Source organism: Bidens hawaiensis, unplaced genomic scaffold, assembly GCF_021521415.1.
Source record: "Bidens hawaiensis isolate Kalapana, Puna unplaced genomic scaffold, B.hawaiensis_p1.1 tig00016014_1, whole genome shotgun sequence".
Lineage (NCBI taxonomy): Eukaryota > Viridiplantae > Streptophyta > Magnoliopsida > Asterales > Asteraceae > Bidens > Bidens hawaiensis.
Window position 1 is genome coordinate 267906 of NW_027492447.1, and position 25375 is coordinate 293280.

At 34.0% G+C, this 25375-nt stretch overlaps 2 protein-coding genes across 2 annotated transcripts; both read right to left on the reverse strand.

Moving 5' to 3' along the window:
• Positions 1-1730: 1730 nt before the first annotated feature.
• On the reverse strand, positions 1731-15086 carry LOC143550352 (histone acetyltransferase HAC1-like). The gene is made up of 17 exons (XM_077041015.1): positions 15002-15086; positions 13410-13670; positions 12704-12809; positions 12348-12594; positions 11767-12249; positions 9542-10944; positions 9153-9449; positions 8801-9079; positions 7746-7874; positions 7442-7642; positions 7214-7356; positions 6263-6575; positions 4686-4825; positions 4512-4590; positions 2887-3279; positions 1951-2168; positions 1731-1857 (listed from the first exon to the last, which is right to left on the reverse strand). The coding sequence occupies exons 2-17, from the start codon at positions 13574-13576 to the stop codon at positions 1746-1748; spliced, it is 4710 nt and encodes a 1569-aa protein (XP_076897130.1). The 5' UTR covers positions 13577-13670; positions 15002-15086; the 3' UTR covers positions 1731-1745.
• Positions 13579-18654, reverse strand: LOC143550344 (histone acetyltransferase HAC1-like). The gene is made up of 5 exons (XM_077041008.1): positions 18488-18654; positions 17782-17887; positions 17426-17672; positions 17154-17327; positions 13579-13670 (listed from the first exon to the last, which is right to left on the reverse strand). Exons 1-5 carry the CDS (start codon positions 18652-18654, stop codon positions 13579-13581), a joined length of 786 nt encoding a protein of 261 aa, XP_076897123.1.
• Positions 18655-25375: the final 6721 nt, after the last annotated feature.

A 25375-nucleotide genomic window follows, 5' to 3' on the forward strand; every position in this document is an offset into this window, starting at 1 on the left:
TTCTTCTTGTGAATAATTGACCGACTAAGTCACACTTTTGGATGTATATATATTTTTAATATATAAACAGGGACGGGTTATTGTACAATAATGGTTTATTGTACATTATGCATGCGACCTTTCAAAGTTGCGGTAGCAGTTTTGTAAATAACCCCAAATTCATTGATTATAAATCAAGGCTAATCCAATTTCAAAAAACTCTGTGTTTTATCTCATCCAATTTTTTAACCCTAATCAAAGCTTAAAATATAAAGTTTCAAAAGTCAAAACCAAAATCAAAATAGAACGTCGTTAAAACATCAAGAATCTTCAAATTGATAAAAAAAAAATTGACGATTTAATCAATGGAATTGATGTGTAGGAGGATTTAGTATCATCAATCGATTATAAAATTACATAACAATACATTCAATTGAGCTCTGATTATGGTTCAAAATATTACGTTTAATTGATTTGAACAAAGCTGAAGACACTATGCCTATTTAAACGTTCTGACCAAAACAAACACACTTTAATCGTTCAGGACAAAATTGTAAGACCCTCAGAACAAATGACCAAAAGAACTACATACTTAAAACGTTCGGAACAAAACTAAGAAATTAGGAACAAAAAACTAAGAAGTTCAGAACAAAACTTAAGACGTTCATAACAAAAATCTAAGAAGTTTAGAAAAAAAAAACTAAGAAGTTAATAACAAAACTTAAAACTTTCAGAACAAAAGTCTAAGAAATTCATAACAAAAACTCGACACAAAACTATAAACGTTTATAAGATCGGATCTGAAATTAAACTTTCTATACATGAAATTGGACACTGAAATCAGTTCATATAATATCTTAATCATCAAATAATATCATCAATCGATCATCGATTTCATCATATGAACAATTCTAGAACGTATTTAGACTTTACCCTTAAAAATCAATTTTCAATTTAATTGAAGTGGAGTCTGCAATGGCGTCACTGACGCTGGTTGAATGGTCATAACGGTTAATTAGAATGAAAACCAAATTGACAGAATTTACAATACTGCCATCGCGTGTTTTTTGAAATCGATGGTGTAGGAAGTGGCTTACGTAATATACAATAAGAGATTAATGTATTGAATCATTTACTTATCTATTTGTGTGTGCGCGCACGCTTACGCTGTTGTAACAGTAAAAATCAATTTTTTACATAACAGTATTTTATAAGAATCTGCTTTTGATGATCTAGGTTTAAAGAAATGATGGATTTTTTTAAAAATAATAAAAGAGATTCTGATTTGATGTGTTATCTTTTTTGGTAAATTTCTATTACTAAAATACCCTTCTATCATTTAAAATCGATGCCCATGATAAATACATCATGTATAATATTTTTCATATACCATACGGCTCATACAATCTTATACAATTCATTTGATATTTAAAAAATGTTTAAACTGGCTCATATAATACATACAGTTTGCGTACAAGCCCATATGACGTGAAAAATGTTATATTAGAGGCGCACAAACTGGATATTTTCAAGAACCGGAACCGGGTAGAAACCGGGTCAACAAAAGTCAAAACCGGGTCCGGGTAGGAACCGGTTCTGGGTATAGTCGAGTATTTTCCATACCCTCCGGGTTTCTTTTTAAAGTTTCGGGTAGGATTGAGTCGGTATTGGTGCAGCTGTCCCATTCCAAAAATACTTGAAGAAAATTCAACTAATCAAAACTGTAACTGTACACTGACTCATCTTGTATATTTACAGCTTGATCATCAACTGCTACTAGCAACCTCAGCCGCCCGCTGCCTCATCATCTCCATAACCGCCGCCCGCCGCCTGCTATCTGCCTGTTGTGTCAGCCTTCTCAAATGCTCCCTCAGATCCCTGTTGTACAATAAAATTATATATATATTTACTTTATAATAATAATAATAATGGAAAAGAAAACAAAATAAAAAGGGAATAATGAAAATGTGCCTGCAACGGGGGACGGTGCAAGGAGAGTCTTTGCAAGCACGCGCATGAAGCTGAAGAAGATGCCACATTTTCTTGCAGAGGGGGCAACCACCGGATGCACGTATCTTGCATTGCATTCCGTGTCTGAAAAGTCCCTTCACTTTTCTACAATTTGGATACTGGCATTGACCCGCTTTGCATTGGGATGCGTGCACCAAAAGATCAAGCATCTTCCTTAGCTGCAATCAATTCAACCATGTTACAAGAAATATAAGTAAAAGAAATCTTGCACAAATAGGGATGGCAATTTCCGACAGGACACGGAAGTAATTCGAGTTTGGGTTCGCGTATCTAACCCGTTTAAAAAAGGGTTAAACGGGTTGTGTTTAAAGTGGCATGTTCATAAATGGGTCAACTTGGTTGACATGTTTAGTTAAACGGGTAGCACTAGGGTTGACCTGTTTAACTAAACAGTTCATGTTCCGGTTGGCTTGTTTAATGAAACAGATCTTGTTCTGGTTGACTTGGTTAACTAAACGGTTTGTGCTATGGCTGACCTGTTTAACTGAACAGATCGTGTTAAGAGTTGGCATGTTTAAACCGTTTACATAAACAGGTCAACCAACTAAGCCGTTTATGATCGGTTTAATCCATTTTCTCACAACCCAAGCTCGTTAACAACTTGATTATTACCCACCAACCCGTGTAACATATTTAGATGAATTGGTTAAACAGGTCGTTTTCAATTACATGATTTTAAGTGTGCGCAAGTTAGGGTTGATATTGTTAACACATATAAACAATATGTTAAAAATAGGTTAAATCATCCACGTTCAAATTACACGATTTTAAATGTGCAGGTTAGGGTTGATGTTTTTCACACAAATAAAAATACAGGTCGTGTTCGGGTTGAACATTTGAACCCATCAACCCGAACACTCATACACTATGCATTACCTGAACAACTCGTAGTTGGCGGGCTTCTTTGTTTTGTGCATCGCGTTCAGCAATGGAGGGATGATGAGTCAGCTTATGAGGATGATCAATGCCTCTATTTTTGAGATAACATGCATTGCATATATCATAATCAGGGCAGATCTCGCACCGCCAGCCTTGGCCCGTTTCAATATCAAGCCTACATATTATGCAATTTATCACAAATGCGGGAGCCGTTGGGTTGTGAAGATGATATAATGCCATCATTGATGAATGTTTGGCGCGTCTTAACGTATCGTATTGATAATGATTTCCTTGGCAAAGGTTAAGAAACGCTTGTCGGGTATCAAAGAACTCACTCTCTAGAATTTCGTCTCTATCTTTTGTATCGGTTGGTACGTCTTTGATTTCCTTCTGCATAGTTATTAATAATACATTATAAATATAATCAAATTAGTAAATAGTATTAAAATTTAGTTGTGCAGAATGAGGGTGTAGATAAACGGTTGAAACCAACTGAACCGGACCAAAGCAAGAAAGTTTTTGAGATTTATAAGGTTTGTTCTTGGTTTAATTTTGGTGGTTCAACAAAAACATCATGGAGCTATGGCAGCAAATAACTCAGCACTAAAACAGATAACTCAAAATTAACACAGCCAAAGCATTAAAAACCAACCAAAAGCATAACTAAGACAGAGAAAGAGCATAAAAAAATATTCTTGGAAATAGGACTGATAAAAAAATAAATAGGTATTTTAAAAGATGATAAATTTATGCATCTAAACCTTCAATTAAGAGAAGTAACAACATAATCGCATAAAAACCAATTAAATCAATGCTTTACTGTTGCTAACCTTTTGGCTCTTCTGGTTTCTGGTTCTTGGTTTGTGATATGCATAATAACCAATTGTCGTCGATATTTACAGATTGGAGTTAATTTTGTTACTCTGATTAATTTTAGGTAAATAAGTAAAGTGATAAATCAAAAAAGAATCAACTACCGATTTATATCCTAAAATTGCGCCTCAAGTCAGTGGATCATTTTATTTTAATAACTATTTATCAACCATTTTTAATATGAACCAACGGTTTAGAAAAAAAAATAATAATAATAAACCTCAGTCTTACCATTTTGGGCTTGAAAATATTTGAACGAAAAAGAAGCCCAAAATAAATGAACTTGGGCCTGAAACTGTTTCCTAAAATTGACAATTACACATTTAGACCTAGATATTTTGGATTACATTTATTAAATTAATTTATTTATTATAAAGTAATTTTGGTTCAGTTTTTTGGCTTTTGGTTAATAGAAAAACCACTAAAAACATACACACAAAACTGTCTGTTTTTTACAAGTATGGTTGTTTTGGTTCGGTTATTCCGGCTGGGGTATTACGGTTTCTTGCACACCCCTACAAAGAGTCACAGCCGGAACCTCAAACGTCAAACCGCTAAAACCAGCCGGTCCACCAAACCGTAGAACGTTTTCCAAAACCATGGTTACCGATTCAGTCCAAAATCTTAATCAAAACCAGCGAATCGAATCATAAACACCAAAAAACTGATTGCGAAACATAAAACACCAAAAAAACAAAAATAAAATAAAAAAATTTTAAAAAAAAAGTCCAGTCAGAACCCCAACTTACAGGATAAAGTGGATGCTTGACCCTTTGGTTAATAGGATGTTTCTCTCTCTCCTCCCGAGTTTGTTCAACTTCATAACACCTGGTACAAACATCCACAAGCATCAATTAACGTTACATTTACATATAATAATATATTTTAAAGCAAATCTAAAGACACCATCAAAATGTGGTTACCGAGTGCAGAGCTGAAAATTTTTGCAATTGTTGCAAACCCAGCGGGTCCCAGAGACCATTAGAAGGCAGCAATGAGTACATGAGTGCTGCAAGTGAACCATGATGAAATCTTCCTTCATTGGGGATATTGTTTCACCAAGCTGTATAAAGAACAATTTACGAAGTATTATTATACAATTAAATAATATGAATCCATTCATTTTTAATATAGTATATATATATCAAGTACCAACATTAATCAGACGATCTATATTGCTACAATCAAAGAATGAATTTGTGTTGATGTATGATGCAATAAACACGATCTTTTTTTGGGTGATTTCATATATCCCCTTAAACTCGATGATAAATATCATATTTACTGAACAAAAAATCATAATATCAAAGATACCCATTTTCAAATTTATGACATTTATACCCTTACCATAAAAGGTGCATTATTAAGAAATCGAAGTTTAAAATGTAATGTAAGAAGATGAAGGAAGAGTATGATGCCCCAGATCAATATACACACAGCAGTTATGGGTTTAACCCCCCACTTCTGCACATCGTGGGCCACCCTTGTTTTCCTCAATTTAGCTTCAAATGGGGTTCAGCTTGACCCAAATCTAAAGGTTCGTATCATCGACTCTTTTCTTTCGATTAATAAACTTACAACAAAAAACATGATTTCATACAGAAGATAAACATCCCTAGACCTATATTTATATAACTCGACTCAAACTCAACATAAACTTACTAGTTAAACCAACTAACCATGAGCTAATCCTATTCTAACTCTAACTCAACTTACTAGATATTCCAACTAACCAATAGCCTAATCCTATTAAACCAAGAAGCAGATCAAACCCAATCGCTCTAACTAATAGACCAAACATTCAAATTCAAACTCTTCTTAACTGACTTTAACTCTGTCTCTTCATCTCTATATTTTTTCTTCTTTTTTCACACGTGAACCTTAATCAGAATTATTTCCAACAGGGTATAGTGGTCAAATAATAAATTGCATTTAATGATATGGGTAAAGATGAATTTTATTTGGTTAGGTAAATATGATATGATGCAAGTTTTCGCCTGTATATATGAAATTGCCCTTTTTTGCGAACACATAAATTGAAGAGAAATAAAGCATTCCTATGCATAATATAAAAAAAAATCGGAATAATATCATATTCAGCTGACAAAAAAAAACCATAATATCAAATATACTTGTTTTCAAATTTACGACATGTATACCTTACCTTAAAACATGTCATCAAGATGTCAGCATTTGAAATGTAAGGATAAAAAGGATACAATGGTCATGTTATGAATTTTATTTAATGAACTGGGTATATGAATTTTTAAGCATTTTGAATGGGTATATTAGATACTAACTTTTCTGGAGAGTAAATATGATATTATGCAAGTTTTAACTGCTATCTGAAATGGGTTTAAACTTATGACATTACAACCTTACCGAACTTGCATTATGATGTCAAAGCTTGAAGTATATAGAAAAAAAGAAGGGTATAATGGTCATATTATAAACTATATCGAATGAAATGTGTGGATAATAAGTTGAATAAACAAATTACCCGATGCATGAGTAGCAGATCTTTAGAAGCATTTGAAGAAAGATCGGTTTGACCTGAAGCTTTAAGAGCTCGCTTTGTAATGGTCCTTTTCATTGGCCCTTTTCTATTATGTTTTCTTCCATCTTCTTCTTGACGAAGCTCAAATATTATATCCTCAGCAGCACCGGGCCAGTAATCTCCATCAAAATATGGCAACCGAGATGCAGTAACTTTAGCTCTACATTCACCCGATTGTACAAAAAAATGGTCATATAAATTTGTCAAATCCACCACAATATTTTCCTTTGTAGCCTTTTTCAACATTGACAAATACCTGATAATAAAAATCAGTAATCCACGTCAGACGATCTGTAACAGTTCACATTTTTAGTTGAACGAATTACACAAATAGTCCTAAGGGTATTTTGGTCATTGTGCAGCTTTAGTCCCCAGGTTTCAAAAATTACAACTGTAAACCAACTCATTGCACGAACGTAACACCATTGATCCCTGATATGGATATAGATTAACTTTTTCCATTAAAGGTAGTCTAGTCATTTCACGTCCACTAAACTGAAAAAATTAGTGCGCATCCACTTAAGGACCATAGAGATAATTCCTCAAAGTTAAGGACAAAACTTGCAATATGGGTATATACCACAATAACCATCCGTGTAATTAACTCTATTAAAAATATAAAATCAAAAAACCTAATACTAAAAAATAAAAAATATATTAAAGTAGTGGACCCCACACCCAATATATATGTATAAAAATATAAACACTTGACTTTTGTTTTTCAATATTCCATAAAAAGCTAAACTCCATCCATACAGGTACCATCAGTGTTACATTCGTTAAAACAGTTGATCTAAACTAAAGTTAATAAGTTTTAAACTTAGGAACAAATGTTGCAATATGACCAAACCACAGAGACCCTGTGTAACTAATTCATTTAACATAACCACTTACCATTCTCTTAGTTTATCTGATTTTGGTGTCTTTTGAATTTCAGGATGGCAATATAAGATATAATCTTCACCCTTCAATGGAGGACATGCCCATATATAACAGCTTGTGAACCCACGTAACTTGCAATATTCTAGATAACCAATCTGAGAAAATAGTATGATTTCAGTCTTTTTAATATAATAATTTGAAATATAATTTGGAAATGTATATATAAATATAAAAACTTACCAGAATTTCATGGTATACGAATGTACGCAGAGCTTCTCCTGTAACGGTTCTTATCTCAGGCCTAAAATACTTCACTGAATCCAAATACGAAAGATAAACGCGGCGATGATTTGGCTGCTCACATTCGGCTCCAAATTCTTGAACATACATGCCAAAAAGACATACTTCTACCCCTTCGATTTTCTGGAATAATAAAACAACCTAAAAGAAGTAACAGGGTTTAGTAGATTGTCAATCTTGATTCATGAGATTAATTAAATGAATGCAGCAACACTTATAATATTATTATTGTTTATGTGCATACCTTAGATTTATATGGAAATTCTGGTGGGTAATTTTCCTCTTGAAATATCTCAAGGAACCGCGGTTTAACTTCCAACTTTTTGTCTACAGATGATACTACCCTGACAACAAGTGCTTCCGCTCCAGGAACCTAATAACATCATAAAGCATCAGAATTTGGATCAAGTTTGTAACTAAAAGAAAAGGTGGGAGAATTTCATATACATCCAACCCAAATTTAAGATATCATCATGTATACCCATAGAAACTAACATAACATATATACCCAGTTTATTGAATGCAATTAAAATATGACCATTACGCCCTCATTTTCTTAAAAATATTATATATTTCATATGAACTATATTCAGCCTTAAATCTAAGGGGGTTCATCAAATAACGAATTTTCAAATTAATCTAATTGAATTTGTTTTAAAGTTGATTAATTTGATTCGAGTTCGTATTTAAATTATTTGCCAAATCAAAACTCAGTTTGATTGAACAACCATACCCAGTATATCCCGCAAATAGCAAAAACTATCAGTAGGGTCTCGGTTTGATTCAAGTTAGGTTAAATATTAGAAATAACTAGTACGGCCTATTGGCCATTTGGGCTTGGTAATGTTATAATAATGGACTTATAGATAGATATAAATAATCCAAATATAGAATAATTTGAATTCGCATTTTGAATGGAATTGAAAATTAGAAATTCGTATTCGATTCAAATTCGAATTCGATTACCAGACTTGAATTCGAATTGAGTAGAATTTCGAAATTTTCGAATCCGAATCGAATTTTCAGATCACCCCTATCTAAATCTCAGCACTCTTAAAACATGTGTGCTTTAAAGAAATGAAGTAATTAACAAAGTTTATATTTTGAGAAAAATACTGTACTAAAAATCAAAGGTTAAAAATGGATAAAGATGAAATTTTAAAAGTTTTGAGAAAAATACCAGTAGATTGGTTATATTTTCACTTGTTTCTATAACGAAATGGATGAATAACTGAATATGATAATTTAGTTAGTGTCTAGGGCTATATACGATACTTTAGAAGGTTACATTTACATTACCTCATCATAACTTTTCCCTTGAAATCTTGCTCTATCTAATCTTTCCTGCTTCAATCTTTTAAACAATCTGTTCTCTATGTGATCACTAAGAATGGTTCTTGGTAAATCTTTAGCTCCAAGAAGAGCACTCTGGGGTAGTGGAACCCGTTCTCCTCTTTCAACTTCTTCCACATAACAATTAGGGCAAGTGTACTCCGCTTGACCCCCATCATCTCTCCGACCATTAAACAATGCACATATTTGATGTTGCCAAGATTCACATTTGTCACATTGAACCCACTGTAAAATGATTCAAAAAAATTAGACATTTAAAAAAATGCAAAATCTTAAAACAAAGATAGCATAATAATACCGGTTCTTCAGGCTCCTCGTCATTTTTCTTTTTCTCTAGTCTTGCTTTCAAAATATTAGTCCCATCAACACTTATAGTGTCCCCACGGGACTCGTTATAACATGGAATACAGAAAAAATGGCGTGTCTCGCCACTCCCCCAAGTGTAAAACATTGCATTTCTTTTGATGCGGGCGCCACAGGGTGAACAATATATTGGTGGTGGTTCAAAATAGAGCTTTTCAACTGCACATAACGGACAAGAGTTTCCCTTCATGGAGAGCTCCATAGCTTGATTCTTTTCTACCTTTGCTTTACTCTGTAACAGAACAAATAATGAACATTATGCTTAGATTTATACAGGCGTAACCTGTTATATGAAGCAATTATCTATTATATTTAGAAGCTGACCTGGCCAACCCACTGCCTGAGACCAGTTATATGCTCTCGGACCTGCTCTGGTGTGAACAATTCTGTCATTGATACTCCCTTAATTTTTGGCTTCCCAGATTTGGTCCCAGAAGATGACTCAGCAGCAAGTGCCATGTCATCCTGTTTAACCGGGCCCGCCTCTTTCTCTGCCTTAAAAAACTCTTGCTTAGGGAAACCAGTACCCTCATTTGACATGTGTGAAACACCATCATTGTTCTCCTTAGTCATCTTTACTGCTCCCTGCATAGAACTTGTAGAGGCTTCTAGTTTAACCTCATTTTTTAGCGGTTGACGAGTGTCACGATCCTGAAGACCCTCAGAAGTAGCAGGGATTAAAACGGGTAGGATCGGATTAGGGTTTTGGTTTTGGTTCTGGTTCTGGTTTTGGTTTTGGTTTTCACTTTGAGCAGCTGGTGATGGCTCGATCTTCAACCGTTTAATAGAAGGATGCAAATCTTCTGAAGTATAATCACACGAGCCATTTCCTGATGGTGGGATGTTTGTTTGGTGGACACTGTTTTGTTGTGCAAAGAGCTTTACAGGAACACACACAGGACAGCTTTCATCTTTGCATTGCTTATAATGATGAAGCAACTCCCTTGACTTATGACAACGAGGATACTGGCATTGAGTGACATCATTGCACGACACAATATGTTTGCAAAGTTTCTGAACAAAAATGCATTGAATCGCAGGGCATTTTCCAGGTGGATAAGCACAATTCCGAGCATGTAGCATGAACAAAAGCCATCTTATATGATTCCTGAACTTTGTTTGTTGGGCAGATGATGGATCGACTGGTGCATTGGCAGCCATTGATGTTTCTGAAGACAAGCTGTTCCTTTGAATCTGATCTTGAAAACCCTCTTCAGTTTTCATCTCATTTGATGAATTACCTAATTGTTTGTTCGGTTCATGTAATCTGGGATGCCATTGACCGCCTATCTGCTGCTGCTGCTGCTGCTGCTCAGAAGCTTGTGGCATTATTGCAGACATATCTTGAGAACCAGATGAAATAGCATGTAACTGACCACCTCTGGATGACTGGAATTGATCATAAACGTGTGGTTCTGATTTAACTCTATTACCCAGATCAGATATCATCTGAGATTGCCCATACGGTAAACGCTGATTCTGCTGATTCTGTTGTCTTTGAGATTGAATGAGTTGTTGCTGATTCTGTAAATGTTGAGACTGAAAGTTCATCTCTTCTGATTGATCCATTGAAGGCTTCACACCTGCAGACTGATCAGACATGTGCAAGTTTGACTGATTAACCACCAATGGGGAGTTTGTTCTTTGTAATGTCGATAAATTAGGGTTCATATTCATAATTGATGCAGATGAGGTTGTTGGGACAAAGAAGTTTCCTGATCCATCACCTAAAAAATTTAAAATTTAATATAATTCAGATCATGATATATCTAAAGGGTCACACGAGATGAATCAAAAGGTTTAGTAAAAAAGGAAACTGGTATTCAAAGTGTATTGTCAACACAACCTACTAAAACAACATTCTCTAAGCGTGTAAACAAACAGAACATACAGTGAACAGTTCATAAACCGTTAGGATGTTTGTTTATTTAATAAATGTATGAACATGAACAAAAAATTTGTTCATTTAGTTAAATGAACGACCATGGTCACATGTCTCTTTTATTCATTTAAACTCGTTTTACAACTTTACATTCACTTATGTTTGTTTGTTTTAAGTTCATAAATACATCCATTTAAACTTTTGGGCCCATTACAACTTAATCTAGTTTTAATAACTTTTCAAGCCGAACACATTGTTCGTAACATTACTTTTAACTAGCTTTAGCAAAATAATTTAAATTCATCTATGTTTAGTTATGTTCTTTTGTTAACCTTTCATTTATATTGTTAACTTATATTGTTAATGAACAAAAATAAATGAGCATGTTCATTTTCTTAACGAACGTACAAGAAAACTCTGTTCGTTTACGTGTTCGTGTTTGTTCAATTAAAGTTAAACAAACAAAGAAGAACATGCTCCTTTCGTGTCCATTCAGTTCGTTTACAAGCCTGATATTCTCTGTAGTTATATCTTTAACAAACAATGAGCAAAAAATATATTTTAACTAAAGAGCCAAAAACATTCCAAGTCAATCCAGGATGACCACCCCCACCCCCCACACCACACACACACACACAAAGCATATATGTATGTGTAGAAAGAGTACCCTGAGAAACCTGCCCTTGATGTTGATCAAAATATTGTGGCATTAGTTTAGAAGAGTTTCCATAAAGAGAATCTGTCAAAAACCCTTCAGAGTTACCCAAACTATTAACCATCTGTGAACTTTTACCCATCATCCCTAAGTTACCGTTTAACGACCCGTTTGGAAACCCATACGGTTTTTGAGTCAAAGTTGATCTTATCCCCCCACCCATATGACTTCCCAAGTTATGCAAGATCCTGCTATTTTGACCACCAGCTTGTTGCTTCTGTTGCATTGGTTGAGTCACCATTGCCGAGTCACCATTTGAAATAGCAGAAACATTATTAGTCGGCTCCATTTTCACATACGATTGGTTACTTGTGCTGTTATTGTTATTATTATTATTAAATCCAGGAGTAGGCATCATTTGGCTGCTAATTCTTTGTCCACCACCCGGTAATGAAAAATTAGACATCGCTTGTTGAGATCCGTCCGTTAAACCTCCTGAAAAAGTGGATACACATCTACAATTGTACATTGTTCTAATGAAGGATGAAAATATTATAAAATAAAATTGTAAGAAGTAAGAAGAGAATAAATACCATCAAATGACCCAGTGTGCATGCTTCTAGAAGGCCCAGGGGTATTCATGGAAAAGCTGCTCTGATTGACAACTGATGACATCATGTTATTTGAGTTTCCACTTTGTGGGATGCCAGGTGTCGGAATCATTGTTCCCATTGGAACATTAGCATTGCTTTGTTGCTGATATCGTTGATTTTGACTGCCAGTTCGTCTAATCAGAGCTTGTAAACGGTTTGCCAGTGTTCCTAAATTCAAATAGTCCTCCTAGCAGCAAAAATCACGTTTATTTAAAATGCGTGTAAATATATTACTGTAATATGAAGACATCAAGTGAAAATAAATCACATGTTGCATAAGTAAATAATTAGCAAACCTTTGATGTAGCATCTTTGTACAAGCCAGCCTCCAATCGTCTTACGATATCCGTTATACCCTTTGGAGGATTCTCTTGATTTCCTCGCTGAATGAGAACCTTATAGCTAGAACAAAATTTATATTTTTCATCAGGAAATGATCAAGAAAAAGACATGGTGTAAGTGTGTAACCCTAATTCATGAAGCACTTTGTAAAAAAATATATCTGAACTAAATATCAAATTGATCTATGATGCTTCAAGATATTACAAAATATGAGAATCAAACTTTTCTGATCCAAAATTAGGTTTCCTCGTCAGCATTACAAGAATGCAGGAGCAATAGTTAACTTATTGTTATTATCACATAACAAAGATACAATAAACAAAGAAGCCAATACCTAAACATTATTATCATCGATTTTCAATGATTGTTGCTTTCTCAACTTCTAAAAACACTTATTAGCAACCCTTTTCTTACCAAACAAACACAGAAAAAACAACAAAACACTTCATTAAACTTGTACAAAAGTAACTTTTTCATTAAAAGAATATAAGTATTTGTAACCTAAACAAGCGAACAAAGTACCAACTAAATTTGTCGATAGTTCTTAACAAATTCAATAGTTGTCAACAGGTACAATAACCACATCAAACACTTAACGCAAACACAAATACCTACACGCACAAAACATGTTTTTCATAAATACAATGAAAAACAACTTACATATGTTCTGTTATAAACTGTCTTGCCTCCAAAGTTATTTGAGCGCGCGGCCCACCTTCAGAGTTCTGCATCATATTCTGTTGCTGTTGTATAGCAGGCAGCGAAGTCCCGCCTTGATTCGAAACCTGCCTTGAATACTGTCCTGCTATTGGAGCTTGCAAATTCATTTTTATCCTCTTGGCTTCCAGAAACAATATGTTTCATAACCAACTGTAACAGTTCCTAATACATGAAGATTCACATTCAGTTTTAAGTCAAATGCTGCAAACAGAAGAATGCAAATGTCATAATATGCAGTGGCGGATCCAGAATTATTTTTCAATGGGTTCACTGTTTTAAATGCTCTAATTTTATATGACCGGACATAAAAATTTTCAGGTCCGCTCAACGGCTCGGGTCAGGTAAGGTTCATCACATAAAATAAATTCGATTCTTTTCGAACTAAAAAAAACTACCTGTGGTTTGACCATATGCCTTAATGATTCAAATCAAAACCAAAATTATATTATAGCTGAATCATCCCAAATTGAAGTTAATTTTGTCGATTTTTAGTAAACAAATTTCTATGAAAATCTTAATATTTGGAAAAATTGTTCATTAACAAAGTACAAATCAATATCAATATATGAAATACAGAAAATTGATAGATGAAAAATGGAAGTGATAAAGAAGAAACTGTTTCTTTATGGCTTTAGGGAATTAAGTGAAAGATAGGTAGGTAAATAATATATGATGACCTTTGACTTAATGGATTAGAGAAAAAAGAAAACCTGTGACTTAATGGATTAGAGAAAAAGGAAAACAAGGGAAAAAAATGTGCCTGAGGGGTTTCGAACCCGGATTATTTTTGTAGAAGTAATAATCTTTACCACTAGACCACAATTCACTTTGTTTATATGTTCAGTTACTATTTTAGATATGGGTTCACTCCAATATTTTATATAGGCATTCTGCTAAAAAACCGAAACTCAGTGGGTTCCCGTGAACCCGCAATTTACATACTAGATCCGCCCATGATAATATGTAACAAAAACACAATCAATTGAGCAATAGTGAGCTTAAATATTAACATCAATGATAAAACTGGTCTCTTTTGGAGAAAATCAATCAACTGTAAGCAAACTTAATTTGGCAATGCATCAAACCCTAATAAAATGTGACAATTTCAGATGCATACAGATTCACCTTCAGTTTTCCCTAAAAAGAATTAAAAGCACCTTCAATTTTAATTTTTTAAGTCAAATGCTAAAAACAGAAGAATGCCGACAATGTTATATTAATCAACAAAAACACAATGAATTGAGCAATAAAATTGATGTCCCTTTTAGAAAAGAAAAAATCAATCATCAGTAAACATGAAACCCTAATTTGCAAATTGAATTGAATTGAATTGAATCCCCAAAAAGCTCGTAAATTTAGGATTGGAGATGGAGTGTTAGACCTAGAATTGAATAATTGGGGAGCTACAAGAGTAATCATCATCTAGGTCTGAATCGGTTGGAATAGAATTAGGCGAAATCGATTGAATTGGAGGAATAACAGAATCATAATCATAATTAAGCGATAGATCGATCGCAGTGATTGATGGATACCTTGATTGATTGGTTCGATAAGCAGGAAGGAAGCTACGTATGGATTTCGACGCAACGCGACTTACCAACTGAGACAATAGAAAAGGGTTGAAGCCTTGTACGGCATATAGTAATATTATTGTAATTATTATTGTAAAAATACCTATGTATGTATTATTATTTACATATATACATTTAACCTATAATCTAACTATTTATATTTATATAATTGTTCACCATAAAATCCTACGTGATACTTCTCACCCCATTCTCACAATCATCAACCCTAACCACCGTCTTCGTCTCCAATTCCTACATGAAAGAATCAACAACCCCGCTACACCTCCAACTCCGACCTCAATTCATCACAGGATTAACTGTTCAGTTTAAATCCTATTTCAGTCGGAGATTTGAGGGTATCGAAAGCTCAACTTCTCGAACGATATATGAACCAAATTGGGGTCCTAGGTTTCACAGACGTTATATGATTGATTGATTGCACATCTAAGGGAGTGTTTGTTTTTTCACATAAGATCTTCATGACCTCTTTTGTCTGCGTCGCGCATACATTGCCCTCTGCAGACTGTTTGTTTTTTCGAAGACGTTTCATTAAAAAACATATGCGCGCCCCCTTCTTGGTGCAGACTTGGACCTTCCACTTCTCACTTCTTCTAACATCTTCTCAACATATCCAGCATATCATGTTATCTCCCACCTCCACTCTTCTTTTATCTTCAAACCCTAACATCTCCCACCTCCACTCTTCCTTCTCCTCCAGCCACACCTCCTCCACCATCTCCCCACAGCCGCCGCCACTACCTCCCTACAGCCATGCCGCCGCCGCCACTACCTCCCTATAGCCACGCTGCCGCCGTCGGTGCCCTAGCCACTATCTCCAACCCTTCCGTCGCCGCCTCCACCGCCACCGCTATCTACCTTGTTATGTCCGTTTCTTCTAGATTTGATATTTTTTTCATTTTTTTTTCAAGCTTTTTTTCATTAGTGTGTAATTTTCATATTTGTAATTTTCAGATTTGATAATTTTTTTAACTTACATCCAGCCTTATTATTAGTTTAGGTGTAATGATTTGTTTAATATTCACCATTCTTGTAGTTGTTCAATTATTATTATTGTTTTGTTGAAGAAAGTTTGTAGAAAAGTTTAGGTATAATGAAAGTTTGTAGAAAGGATTCATATAATGAATGTTGTTGTTGCTTATTTATAGTTGCATGTGTTCGATTATTATTAATTGTTTGTTGAAGAAAGTTTGTAGAAAAGTTAAGTATAATGAATCGGTTTATTTAAAATTTCTGTTTATTATAACATTCTGCAGATGTTTGGTCCATCTCTTCTTCCACAGATGTCCGCAGAATACATATATTTTACCTCTTAAAAAACAAACAACATATAATTTGATTACTAATGAATGGCATTGAATCCAAAAATATGTGTAGGATGATTGTGAATTGATTTTCGATTGAATGTTCAAATTTCTCTTTCAAGTATTTGTGTAAATGCTTAGTTCTTTTTTTTTTCGAAAGGCGGTATTGTCTTAAAATTATGCAACAAGCAAAAGCAAGCTACCAAAAACAAAATAATGAATTTGCATATTCGGTCTTAGAAGCCATTTTTTTTTCTATTGTGATAAACTATATTTTCATTTTCTGTGCACAGATTGTTTCTGCCTTGGTGTCTGCGGTAGGGCTGAGCACGGTTTGGTTCTGTTCAGTGTTTAGGTGAAACCGAAACCAAAAAATCGGGTTTTCAAATATACAAACCGTTCGATTTTCGGTTTTTCGGTTCGGTTATATTCATTTTTTTTGTGAGTGTGTGTGTTTGTAGACATTGCAAAAATAAATTCAAAAAAATGAAAATGCATATTAGATTCAAAACACAAAAATTAGCATCTGTTATGTGAAACCAAACAAATACAAACTTGAAAGAGTACTAAAGTTTAAAATTTAGCAAAGTTCTTAATCAAAAACACTAAAAGTTTACTCCCAATCTTCATCATCTTCATCTTCATAATCTCCATAATCTTCATCACCATCAACGGTAGATCCTTTTGGTGTTTTGTTTCCGGTCATAACATCTAAAAAACACATATAATATTTGTATTAATATTTAAGTAAAAACTAAAAATCAAAAGACGTCGTAAATAAACATTATTACCAATTTCTATGTTCTCCAACTTTTCAATCAAAGTCTCTAATTGGTTACTTGTGCTGTTATTGTTGTTATTATTATTAAATCCAGGAGTAGGCATCATTTGGCTGCTAATTCTTTGTCCACCACCCGGTAATGAAAAATTAGACATCGCTTGTTGAGATCCGTCCGTTAAACCTCCTGAAAAAGTGGATACACATCTACAATTGTACATTGTTCTAATGAAGGATGAAAATATTATAAAATAAAATTGTAAGAAGTAAGAAGAGAATAAATACCATCAAATGACCCAGTGTGCATGCTTCTAGAAGGCCCAGGGGTATTCATGGAAAAGCTGCTCTGATTGACAACTGATGACATCATGTTATTTGAGTTTCCACTTTGTGGGATGCCAGGTGTCGGAATCATTGTTCCCATTGGAACATTAGCATTGCTTTGTTGCTGATATCGTTGATTTTGACTGCCAGTTCGTCTAATCAGAGCTTGTAAACGGTTTGCCAGTGTTCCTAAATTCAAATAGTCCTCCTAGCAGCAAAAATCACGTTTATTTAAAATGCGTGTAAATATATTACTGTAATATGAAGACATCAAGTGAAAATAAATCACATGTTGCATAAGTAAATAATTAGCAAACCTTTGATGTAGCATCTTTGTACAAGCCAGCCTCCAATCGTCTTACGATATCCGTTATACCCTTTGGAGGATTCTCTTGATTTCCTCGCTGAATGAGAACCTTATAGCTAGAACAAAATTTATATTTTTCATCAGGAAATGATCAAGAAAAAGACATGGTGTAAGTGTGTAACCCTAATTCATGAAGCACTTTGTAAAAAAATATATCTGAACTAAATATCAAATTGATCTATGATGCTTCAAGATATTACAAAATATGAGAATCAAACTTTTCTGATCCAAAATTAGGTTTCCTCGTCAGCATTACAAGAATGCAGGAGCAATAGTTAACTTATTGTTATTATCACATAACAAAGATACAATAAACAAAGAAGCCAATACCTAAACATTATTATCATCGATTTTCAATGATTGTTGCTTTCTCAACTTCTAAAAACACTTATTAGCAACCCTTTTCTTACCAAACAAACACAGAAAAAACAACAAAACACTTCATTAAACTTGTACAAAAGTAACTTTTTCATTAAAAGAATATAAGTATTTGTAACCTAAACAAGCGAACAAAGTACCAACTAAATTTGTCGATAGTTCTTAACAAATTCAATAGTTGTCAACAGGTACAATAACCACATCAAACACTTAACGCAAACACAAATACCTACACGCACAAAACATGTTTTTCATAAATACAATGAAAAACAACTTACATATGTTCTGTTATAAACTGTCTTGCCTCCAAAGTTATTTGAGCGCGCGGCCCACCTTCAGAGTTCTGCATCATATTCTGTTGCTGTTGTATAGCAGGCAGCGAAGTCCCGCCTTGATTCGAAACCTGCCTTGAATACTGTCCTGCTATTGGAGCTTGCAAATTCATTTTTATCCTCTTGGCTTCCAGAAACAATATGTTTCATAACCAACTGTAACAGTTCCTAATACATGAAGATTCACATTCAGTTTTAAGTCAAATGCTGCAAACAGAAGAATGCAAATGTCATAATATGCAGTGGCGGATCCAGAATTATTTTTCAATGGGTTCACTGTTTTAAATGCTCTAATTTTATATGACCGGACATAAAAATTTTCAGGTCCGCTCAACGGCTCGGGTCAGGTAAGGTTCATCACATAAAATAAATTCGATTCTTTTCGAACTAAAAAAAAACTACCTGTGGTTTGACCATATGCCTTAATGATTCAAATCAAAACCAAAATTATATTATAGCTGAATCATCCCAAATTGAAGTTAATTTTGTCGATTTTTAGTAAACAAATTTCTATGAAAATCTTAATATTTGGAAAAATTGTTCATTAACAAAGTACAAATCAATATCAATATATGAAATACAGAAAATTGATAGATGAAAAATGGAAGTGATAAAGAAGAAACTGTTTCTTTATGGCTTTAGGGAATTAAGTGAAAGATAGGTAGGTAAATAATATATGATGACCTTTGACTTAATGGATTAGAGAAAAAAGAAAACCTGTGACTTAATGGATTAGAGAAAAAGGAAAACAAGGGAAAAAAATGTGCCTGAGGGGTTTCGAACCCGGATTATTTTTGTAGAAGTAATAATCTTTACCACTAGACCACAATTCACTTTGTTTATATGTTCAGTTACTATTTTAGATATGGGTTCACTCCAATATTTTATATAGGCATTCTGCTAAAAAACCGAAACTCAGTGGGTTCCCGTGAACCCGCAATTTACATACTAGATCCGCCCATGATAATATGTAACAAAAACACAATCAATTGAGCAATAGTGAGCTTAAATATTAACATCAATGATAAAACTGGTCTCTTTTGGAGAAAATCAATCAACTGTAAGCAAACTTAATTTGGCAATGCATCAAACCCTAATAAAATGTGACAATTTCAGATGCATACAGATTCACCTTCAGTTTTCCCTAAAAAGAATTAAAAGCACCTTCAATTTTAATTTTTTAAGTCAAATGCTAAAAACAGAAGAATGCCGACAATGTTATATTAATCAACAAAAACACAATGAATTGAGCAATAAAATTGATGTCCCTTTTAGAAAAGAAAAAATCAATCATCAGTAAACATGAAACCCTAATTTGCAAATTGAATTGAATTGAATTGAATCCCCAAAAAGCTCGTAAATTTAGGATTGGAGATGGAGTGTTAGACCTAGAATTGAATAATTGGGGAGCTACAAGAGTAATCATCATCTAGGTCTGAATCGGTTGGAATAGAATTAGGCGAAATCGATTGAATTGGAGGAATAACATAATCATAATCATAATTAAGCGATAGATCGATCGCAGTGATTGATGGATACCTTGATTGATTGGTTCGATAAGCAGGAAGGAAGCTACGTATGGATTTCGACGCAACGCGACTTACCAACTGAGACAATAGAAAAGGGTTGAAGCCTTGTACGGCATATAGTAATATTATTGTAATTATTATTGTAAAAATACCTATGTATGTATTATTATTTACATATATACATTTAACCTATAATCTAACTATTTATATTTATATAATTGTTCACCATAAAATCCTACGTGATACTTCTCACCCCATTCTCACAATCATCAACCCTAACCACCGTCTTCGTCTCCAATTCCTACATGAAAGAATCAACAACCCCGCTACACCTCCAACTCCGACCTCAATTCATCACAGGATTAACTGTTCAGTTTAAATCCTATTTCAGTCGGAGATTTGAGGGTATCGAAAGCTCAACTTCTCGAACGATATATGAACCAAATTGGGGTCCTAGGTTTCACAGACGTTATATGATTGATTGATTGCACATCTAAGGGAGTGTTTGTTTTTTCACATAAGATCTTCATGACCTCTTTTGTCTGCGTCGCGCATACATTGCCCTCTGCAGACTGTTTGTTTTTTCGAAGACGTTTCATTAAAAAACATATGCGCGCCCCCTTCTTGGTGCAGACTTGGACCTTCCACTTCTCACTTCTTCTAACATCTTCTCAACATATCCAGCATATCATGTTATCTCCCACCTCCACTCTTCTTTTATCTTCAAACCCTAACATCTCCCACCTCCACTCTTCCTTCTCCTCCAGCCACACCTCCTCCACCATCTCCCCACAGCCGCCGCCACTACCTCCCTACAGCCATGCCGCCGCCGCCACTACCTCCCTATAGCCACGCTGCCGCCGTCGGTGCCCTAGCCACTATCTCCAACCCTTCCGTCGCCGCCTCCACCGCCACCGCTATCTACCTTGTTATGTCCGTTTCTTCTAGATTTGATATTTTTTTCATTTTTTTTTCAAGCTTTTTTTCATTAGTGTGTAATTTTCATATTTGTAATTTTCAGATTTGATAATTTTTTTAACTTACATCCAGCCTTATTATTAGTTTAGGTGTAATGATTTGTTTAATATTCACCATTCTTGTAGTTGTTCAATTATTATTATTGTTTTGTTGAAGAAAGTTTGTAGAAAAGTTTAGGTATAATGAAAGTTTGTAGAAAGGATTCATATAATGAATGTTGTTGTTGCTTATTTATAGTTGCATGTGTTCGATTATTATTAATTTTTTGTTGAAGAAAGTTTGTAGAAAAGTTAAGTATAATGAATCGGTTTATTTAAAATTTCTGTTTATTATAACATTCTGCAGATGTTTGGTCCATCTCTTCTTCCACAGATGTCCGCAGAATACATATATTTTACCTCTTAAAAAACAAACAACATATAATTTGATTACTAATGAATGGCATTGAATCCAAAAATATGTGTAGGATGATTGTGAATTGGTTTTCGATTGAATGTTCAAATTTCTCTTTCAAGTATTTGTGTAAATGCTTAGTTCTTTTTTTTTTCGAAAGGCGGTATTGTCTTAAAATTATGCAACAAGCAAAAGCAAGCTACCAAAAACAAAATAATGAATTTGCATATTCGGTCTTAGAAGCCATTTTTTTTTTCTATTGTGATAAACTATATTTTCATTTTCTGTGTACAGATTGTTTCTGCCTTGGTGTCTGCGGTAGGGCTGAGCACGGTTTGGTTCTGTTCAGTGTTTAGGTGAAACCGAAACCAAAAAATCGGGTTTTCAAATATACAAACCGTTCGATTTTCGGTTTTTCGGTTCGGTTATATTCATTTTTTTTGTGAGTGTGTGTGTTTGTAGACATTGCAAAAATAAATTCAAAAAAATGAAAATGCATATTAGATTCAAAACACAAAAATTAGCATCTGTTATGTGAAACCAAACAAATACAAACTTGAAAGAGTACTAAAGTTTAAAATTTAGCAAAGTTCTTAATCAAAAACACTAAAAGTTTACTCCCAATCTTCATCATCTTCATCTTCATAATCTCCATAATCTTCATCACCATCAACGGTAGATCCTTTTGGTGTTTTGTTTCCGGTCATAACATCTAAAAAACACATATAATATTTGTATTAATATTTAAGTAAAAACTAAAAATCAAAACACGTCGTAAATAAACATTATTACCAATTTCTATGTTCTCCAACTTTTCAATCAAAGTCTCTAATTGTGGACCATAAACATTTGAATCTTGCAAATCCGTTGATGAATACCGTAACCAATCTTGACCACAAATCAATGCCTTGGCGGTCTTAGGGATAAGAGAGCACCTATACTTATCAATGACCCTACCACCGGTACTAAAAGCCGACTCCGATGCAACGGTTGACATTGGAATTCCCAAAACATGCTTAGCAATTTGAGAGACAATAGGGAATTTAACCGAATTTATCTTCCACCAACCTAAAACATCAAATTCTTCCTCTCTTTTTTTGGTTCCATCACGCAAATATATTTCTACCTCATTATCATCAACAACCCCTTGTTCACCTTGTTCCTTTAAATGCTTTAAATAAGCCCTTTCTAAATCATCATCATCTTCATTATCATCAACCAAACTAGGTGTGGAAGATGATGTATTCTTTCGCTCTTTTCTTTTCTCAATTTTTGACTTTTAATGACGATGCAACTCCATTAATGTTTCCTTCACTTTATCTTTGACTTCATCTATTCTTAAAGAACCTTTACCATACATCAAACATAAAGATAAACCAAGATGCTTCATCTTATTTCGAGGATCTAAAACCGGTGCAACGTATAACAAGTCATTCATATTGTCCAAATTATCCCAATACTTGTCAAATTTTGTTTTCATAGACAAACCCATTTCCCTCTCATTCTTTTCGGCATGTAAAGACATTTTTGTTATACTTGAATGCATTTTGCAAATCTCAACAAATAACAAATTTGCGGTCACGTACTTAGTCCCCGAAATCTTCTTTGTCACATTAAAATAAACCCTTCAAAAACTCTATAAATAGCCTATAAAATAAATCACTTTTAAACTCAAAATATATAATAACATTTTTATAAAAATTAAAACAAAATATAAAACGAATTTTACCTCGCATTCTCCCAATCGTTTTTATCAGGTGTTCCCAAAACTTTATCACCTTTTTTTTCGTTTTTTTAGTCGTTTCTCCGTCCGCAATTTCATTAGCAAAATATAATCTATAATTGAAATCCACCTCTTCAAGTCTATTAACAAAATAAGACATAACATATTAGTATTAAACAAAACAATAATATAATATAATTATGAACAACAATAAGAAATAAGAAGTATCTATCAAACGCCCTTGAAAACTTGAGTGTCGTTTTCGACATTAAGAATGTTGAATTCCATCGAGTATCTTCATCAAGACATGGTTTCCTTTTGCCACCAATCTTTTCTTTCTCAACACAATCTTTGAAGTTTTGAAACCTAGAAGGAGATGATCTTATATATCTCACCGCATTTCGAATCCGAGCTATGGAAGCAACTTGTTCTTCTAAACCATCCTTTACTACAAGATTTATAATATGAGCATTACATCTCATATGCAAATACTTGCAATCTAGCACCGAATGGGGACCCTTAAGCATTTTTTTTCAAATACCTAATTGCTCCATCATTTGATTAAGCATTATCAACGGTCACCGTAAATATTTTATCTATCCCCCACTCTTGTAAACAACGATAAACCAACTTTCCAATGGTCTCACCCTTGTGATTTGAAATTTGGCAAAAGTTGAGAATTTTCTTCCTCAAAACCCAATTTTCATCTATCCAATGTGTGGTAAGACACATATAATTAAAATTTTGAACGGATGTCCATGTGTCGGTGGTAAGAGATACGATTTGATCTTTTAAAAGACGTTTTAGCTTCTTTTTCTCTTCTTCGTATGTTGTCAAACCATCCCTAGCAACCGTCCATCTAGAAGGAAACTTAAACATTGGATTCAATTCCCACACAAATTCTCTAAGCCCTTGATTGTCAACCACACTAAATGGAAGGTTATCTATTATGATCATCCGAACAAAAGACTTTCTACATCGTTCTTGATTAAAAGTGTGAGCAGTCAAAGTACCCTTTCCTTCCCCCGAATTTTTAGGCTTAAAAGGTAATGTAGATTGTTTCTTATCTACCTTTTTATAAAGCAGAGACGTCCGACAATATAGCCTCAAATGATTCCCCATACCACTTGTACCATTTAGTTTTGAACCCGACTTAATAAGCTTCTTACAATAATGACATTTGGAATAACCGATTTCCTTATTTTGTGTAAAGTGTTTCCACACAAATGACCATTTACCACCATCTCCCTCTTGCTCCACGGTTTGTTCACTATCGACCTGTTCGCTCAAGTTTTCTTCATCAACATCAATAACCGGTGCATCCTTTTTATTCATATGTGGAGTCTCGCTACATGAAGTTTCCATCTATTTTTACACAAAATAAATATAAAAGTTAGTCAAGACTTATTATATAGGGGAAGTTGGAAGCAAGCAAAACATTTGGGACCGCATATTAAATTTATAAAAGAATTGAATATTAATTTTTGTATATAGAAATCATAATGTAAATGGATTACATTAAAATAAAAACCTTTAACATAAATTCACAAATCTAATGTTGATAACCTGTAATATATATCAAACAATCATCATTATTTACATCTACTGATATAATAGTCTATATTGTCCCTGCTAGAATATTGTACTGACGTGCAGAGTTAACACTAACCTGGAACTGACGTTTTTTGTCTCTCCGGCAGCGGCGGCAGGCCAGGCGAGGTGTTTGGCTGGTGGTGGTTTGAAAATCTTGAGAGGGTGAGGGTATGAAATTGAGTGACGGTTGCACTATTAGGTTAAAATGATAAAGTCAAATACTATTATATGCTAAATGGGCCACACTTGATAATATAAAACAAAGACTTATGGACCACAAAGTAGGGCTAAACAATTAAAATATTCTAGTGGGTCCTGAAGCAATACGGTTCGGTTCGGTAATACATCGGTTCGGTTCGGTTTTTTCGGTATTTTAAAAATTGTTAACCGAACCGGAACCGAAACCGAAATTTCGATTTTTCAAAAAAACAAAAAAAATGTCAATTCATGCTTCGGTTTGGTTTTTTCGGTTCGGTTTTTTCGGTTAATTCGGTTTCGGTTCGATTTTTTCGGTTTTCTACTCATCCCTAGTCTGTGGAGAGTATCCTAATTTCATATGTACTGATTTTTTTAGGTGATTTTTTTTTGCATTATGCATGTTTTTAAAATTGGAGTTTA

Coding starts and splice junctions, on each gene's coding strand:
- LOC143550352 (XM_077041015.1), bottom strand. CDS start 13,576: ATGAATTTGCAAGCTCCAATAGCAGGACAGTATTCAAGGCAGGTTTCG. Junction 9,450..9,541: donor TCAGGCAGTGGGTTGGCCAG/GTCAGCTTCTAA, acceptor GTTCTGTTACAG/AGTAAAGCAAAGGTAGAAAA. Junction 2,169..2,886: donor GCCAACTACGAGTTGTTCAG/GTAATGCATAGT, acceptor AATTGATTGCAG/CTAAGGAAGATGCTTGATCT.
- LOC143550344 (XM_077041008.1), bottom strand. CDS start 18,654: ATGAATTTGCAAGCTCCAATAGCAGGACAGTATTCAAGGCAGGTTTCG. Junction 17,673..17,781: donor ACAAAGATGCTACATCAAAG/GTTTGCTAATTA, acceptor TTTTGCTGCTAG/GAGGACTATTTGAATTTAGG. Junction 17,328..17,425: donor GCACACTGGGTCATTTGATG/GTATTTATTCTC, acceptor CCACTTTTTCAG/GAGGTTTAACGGACGGATCT.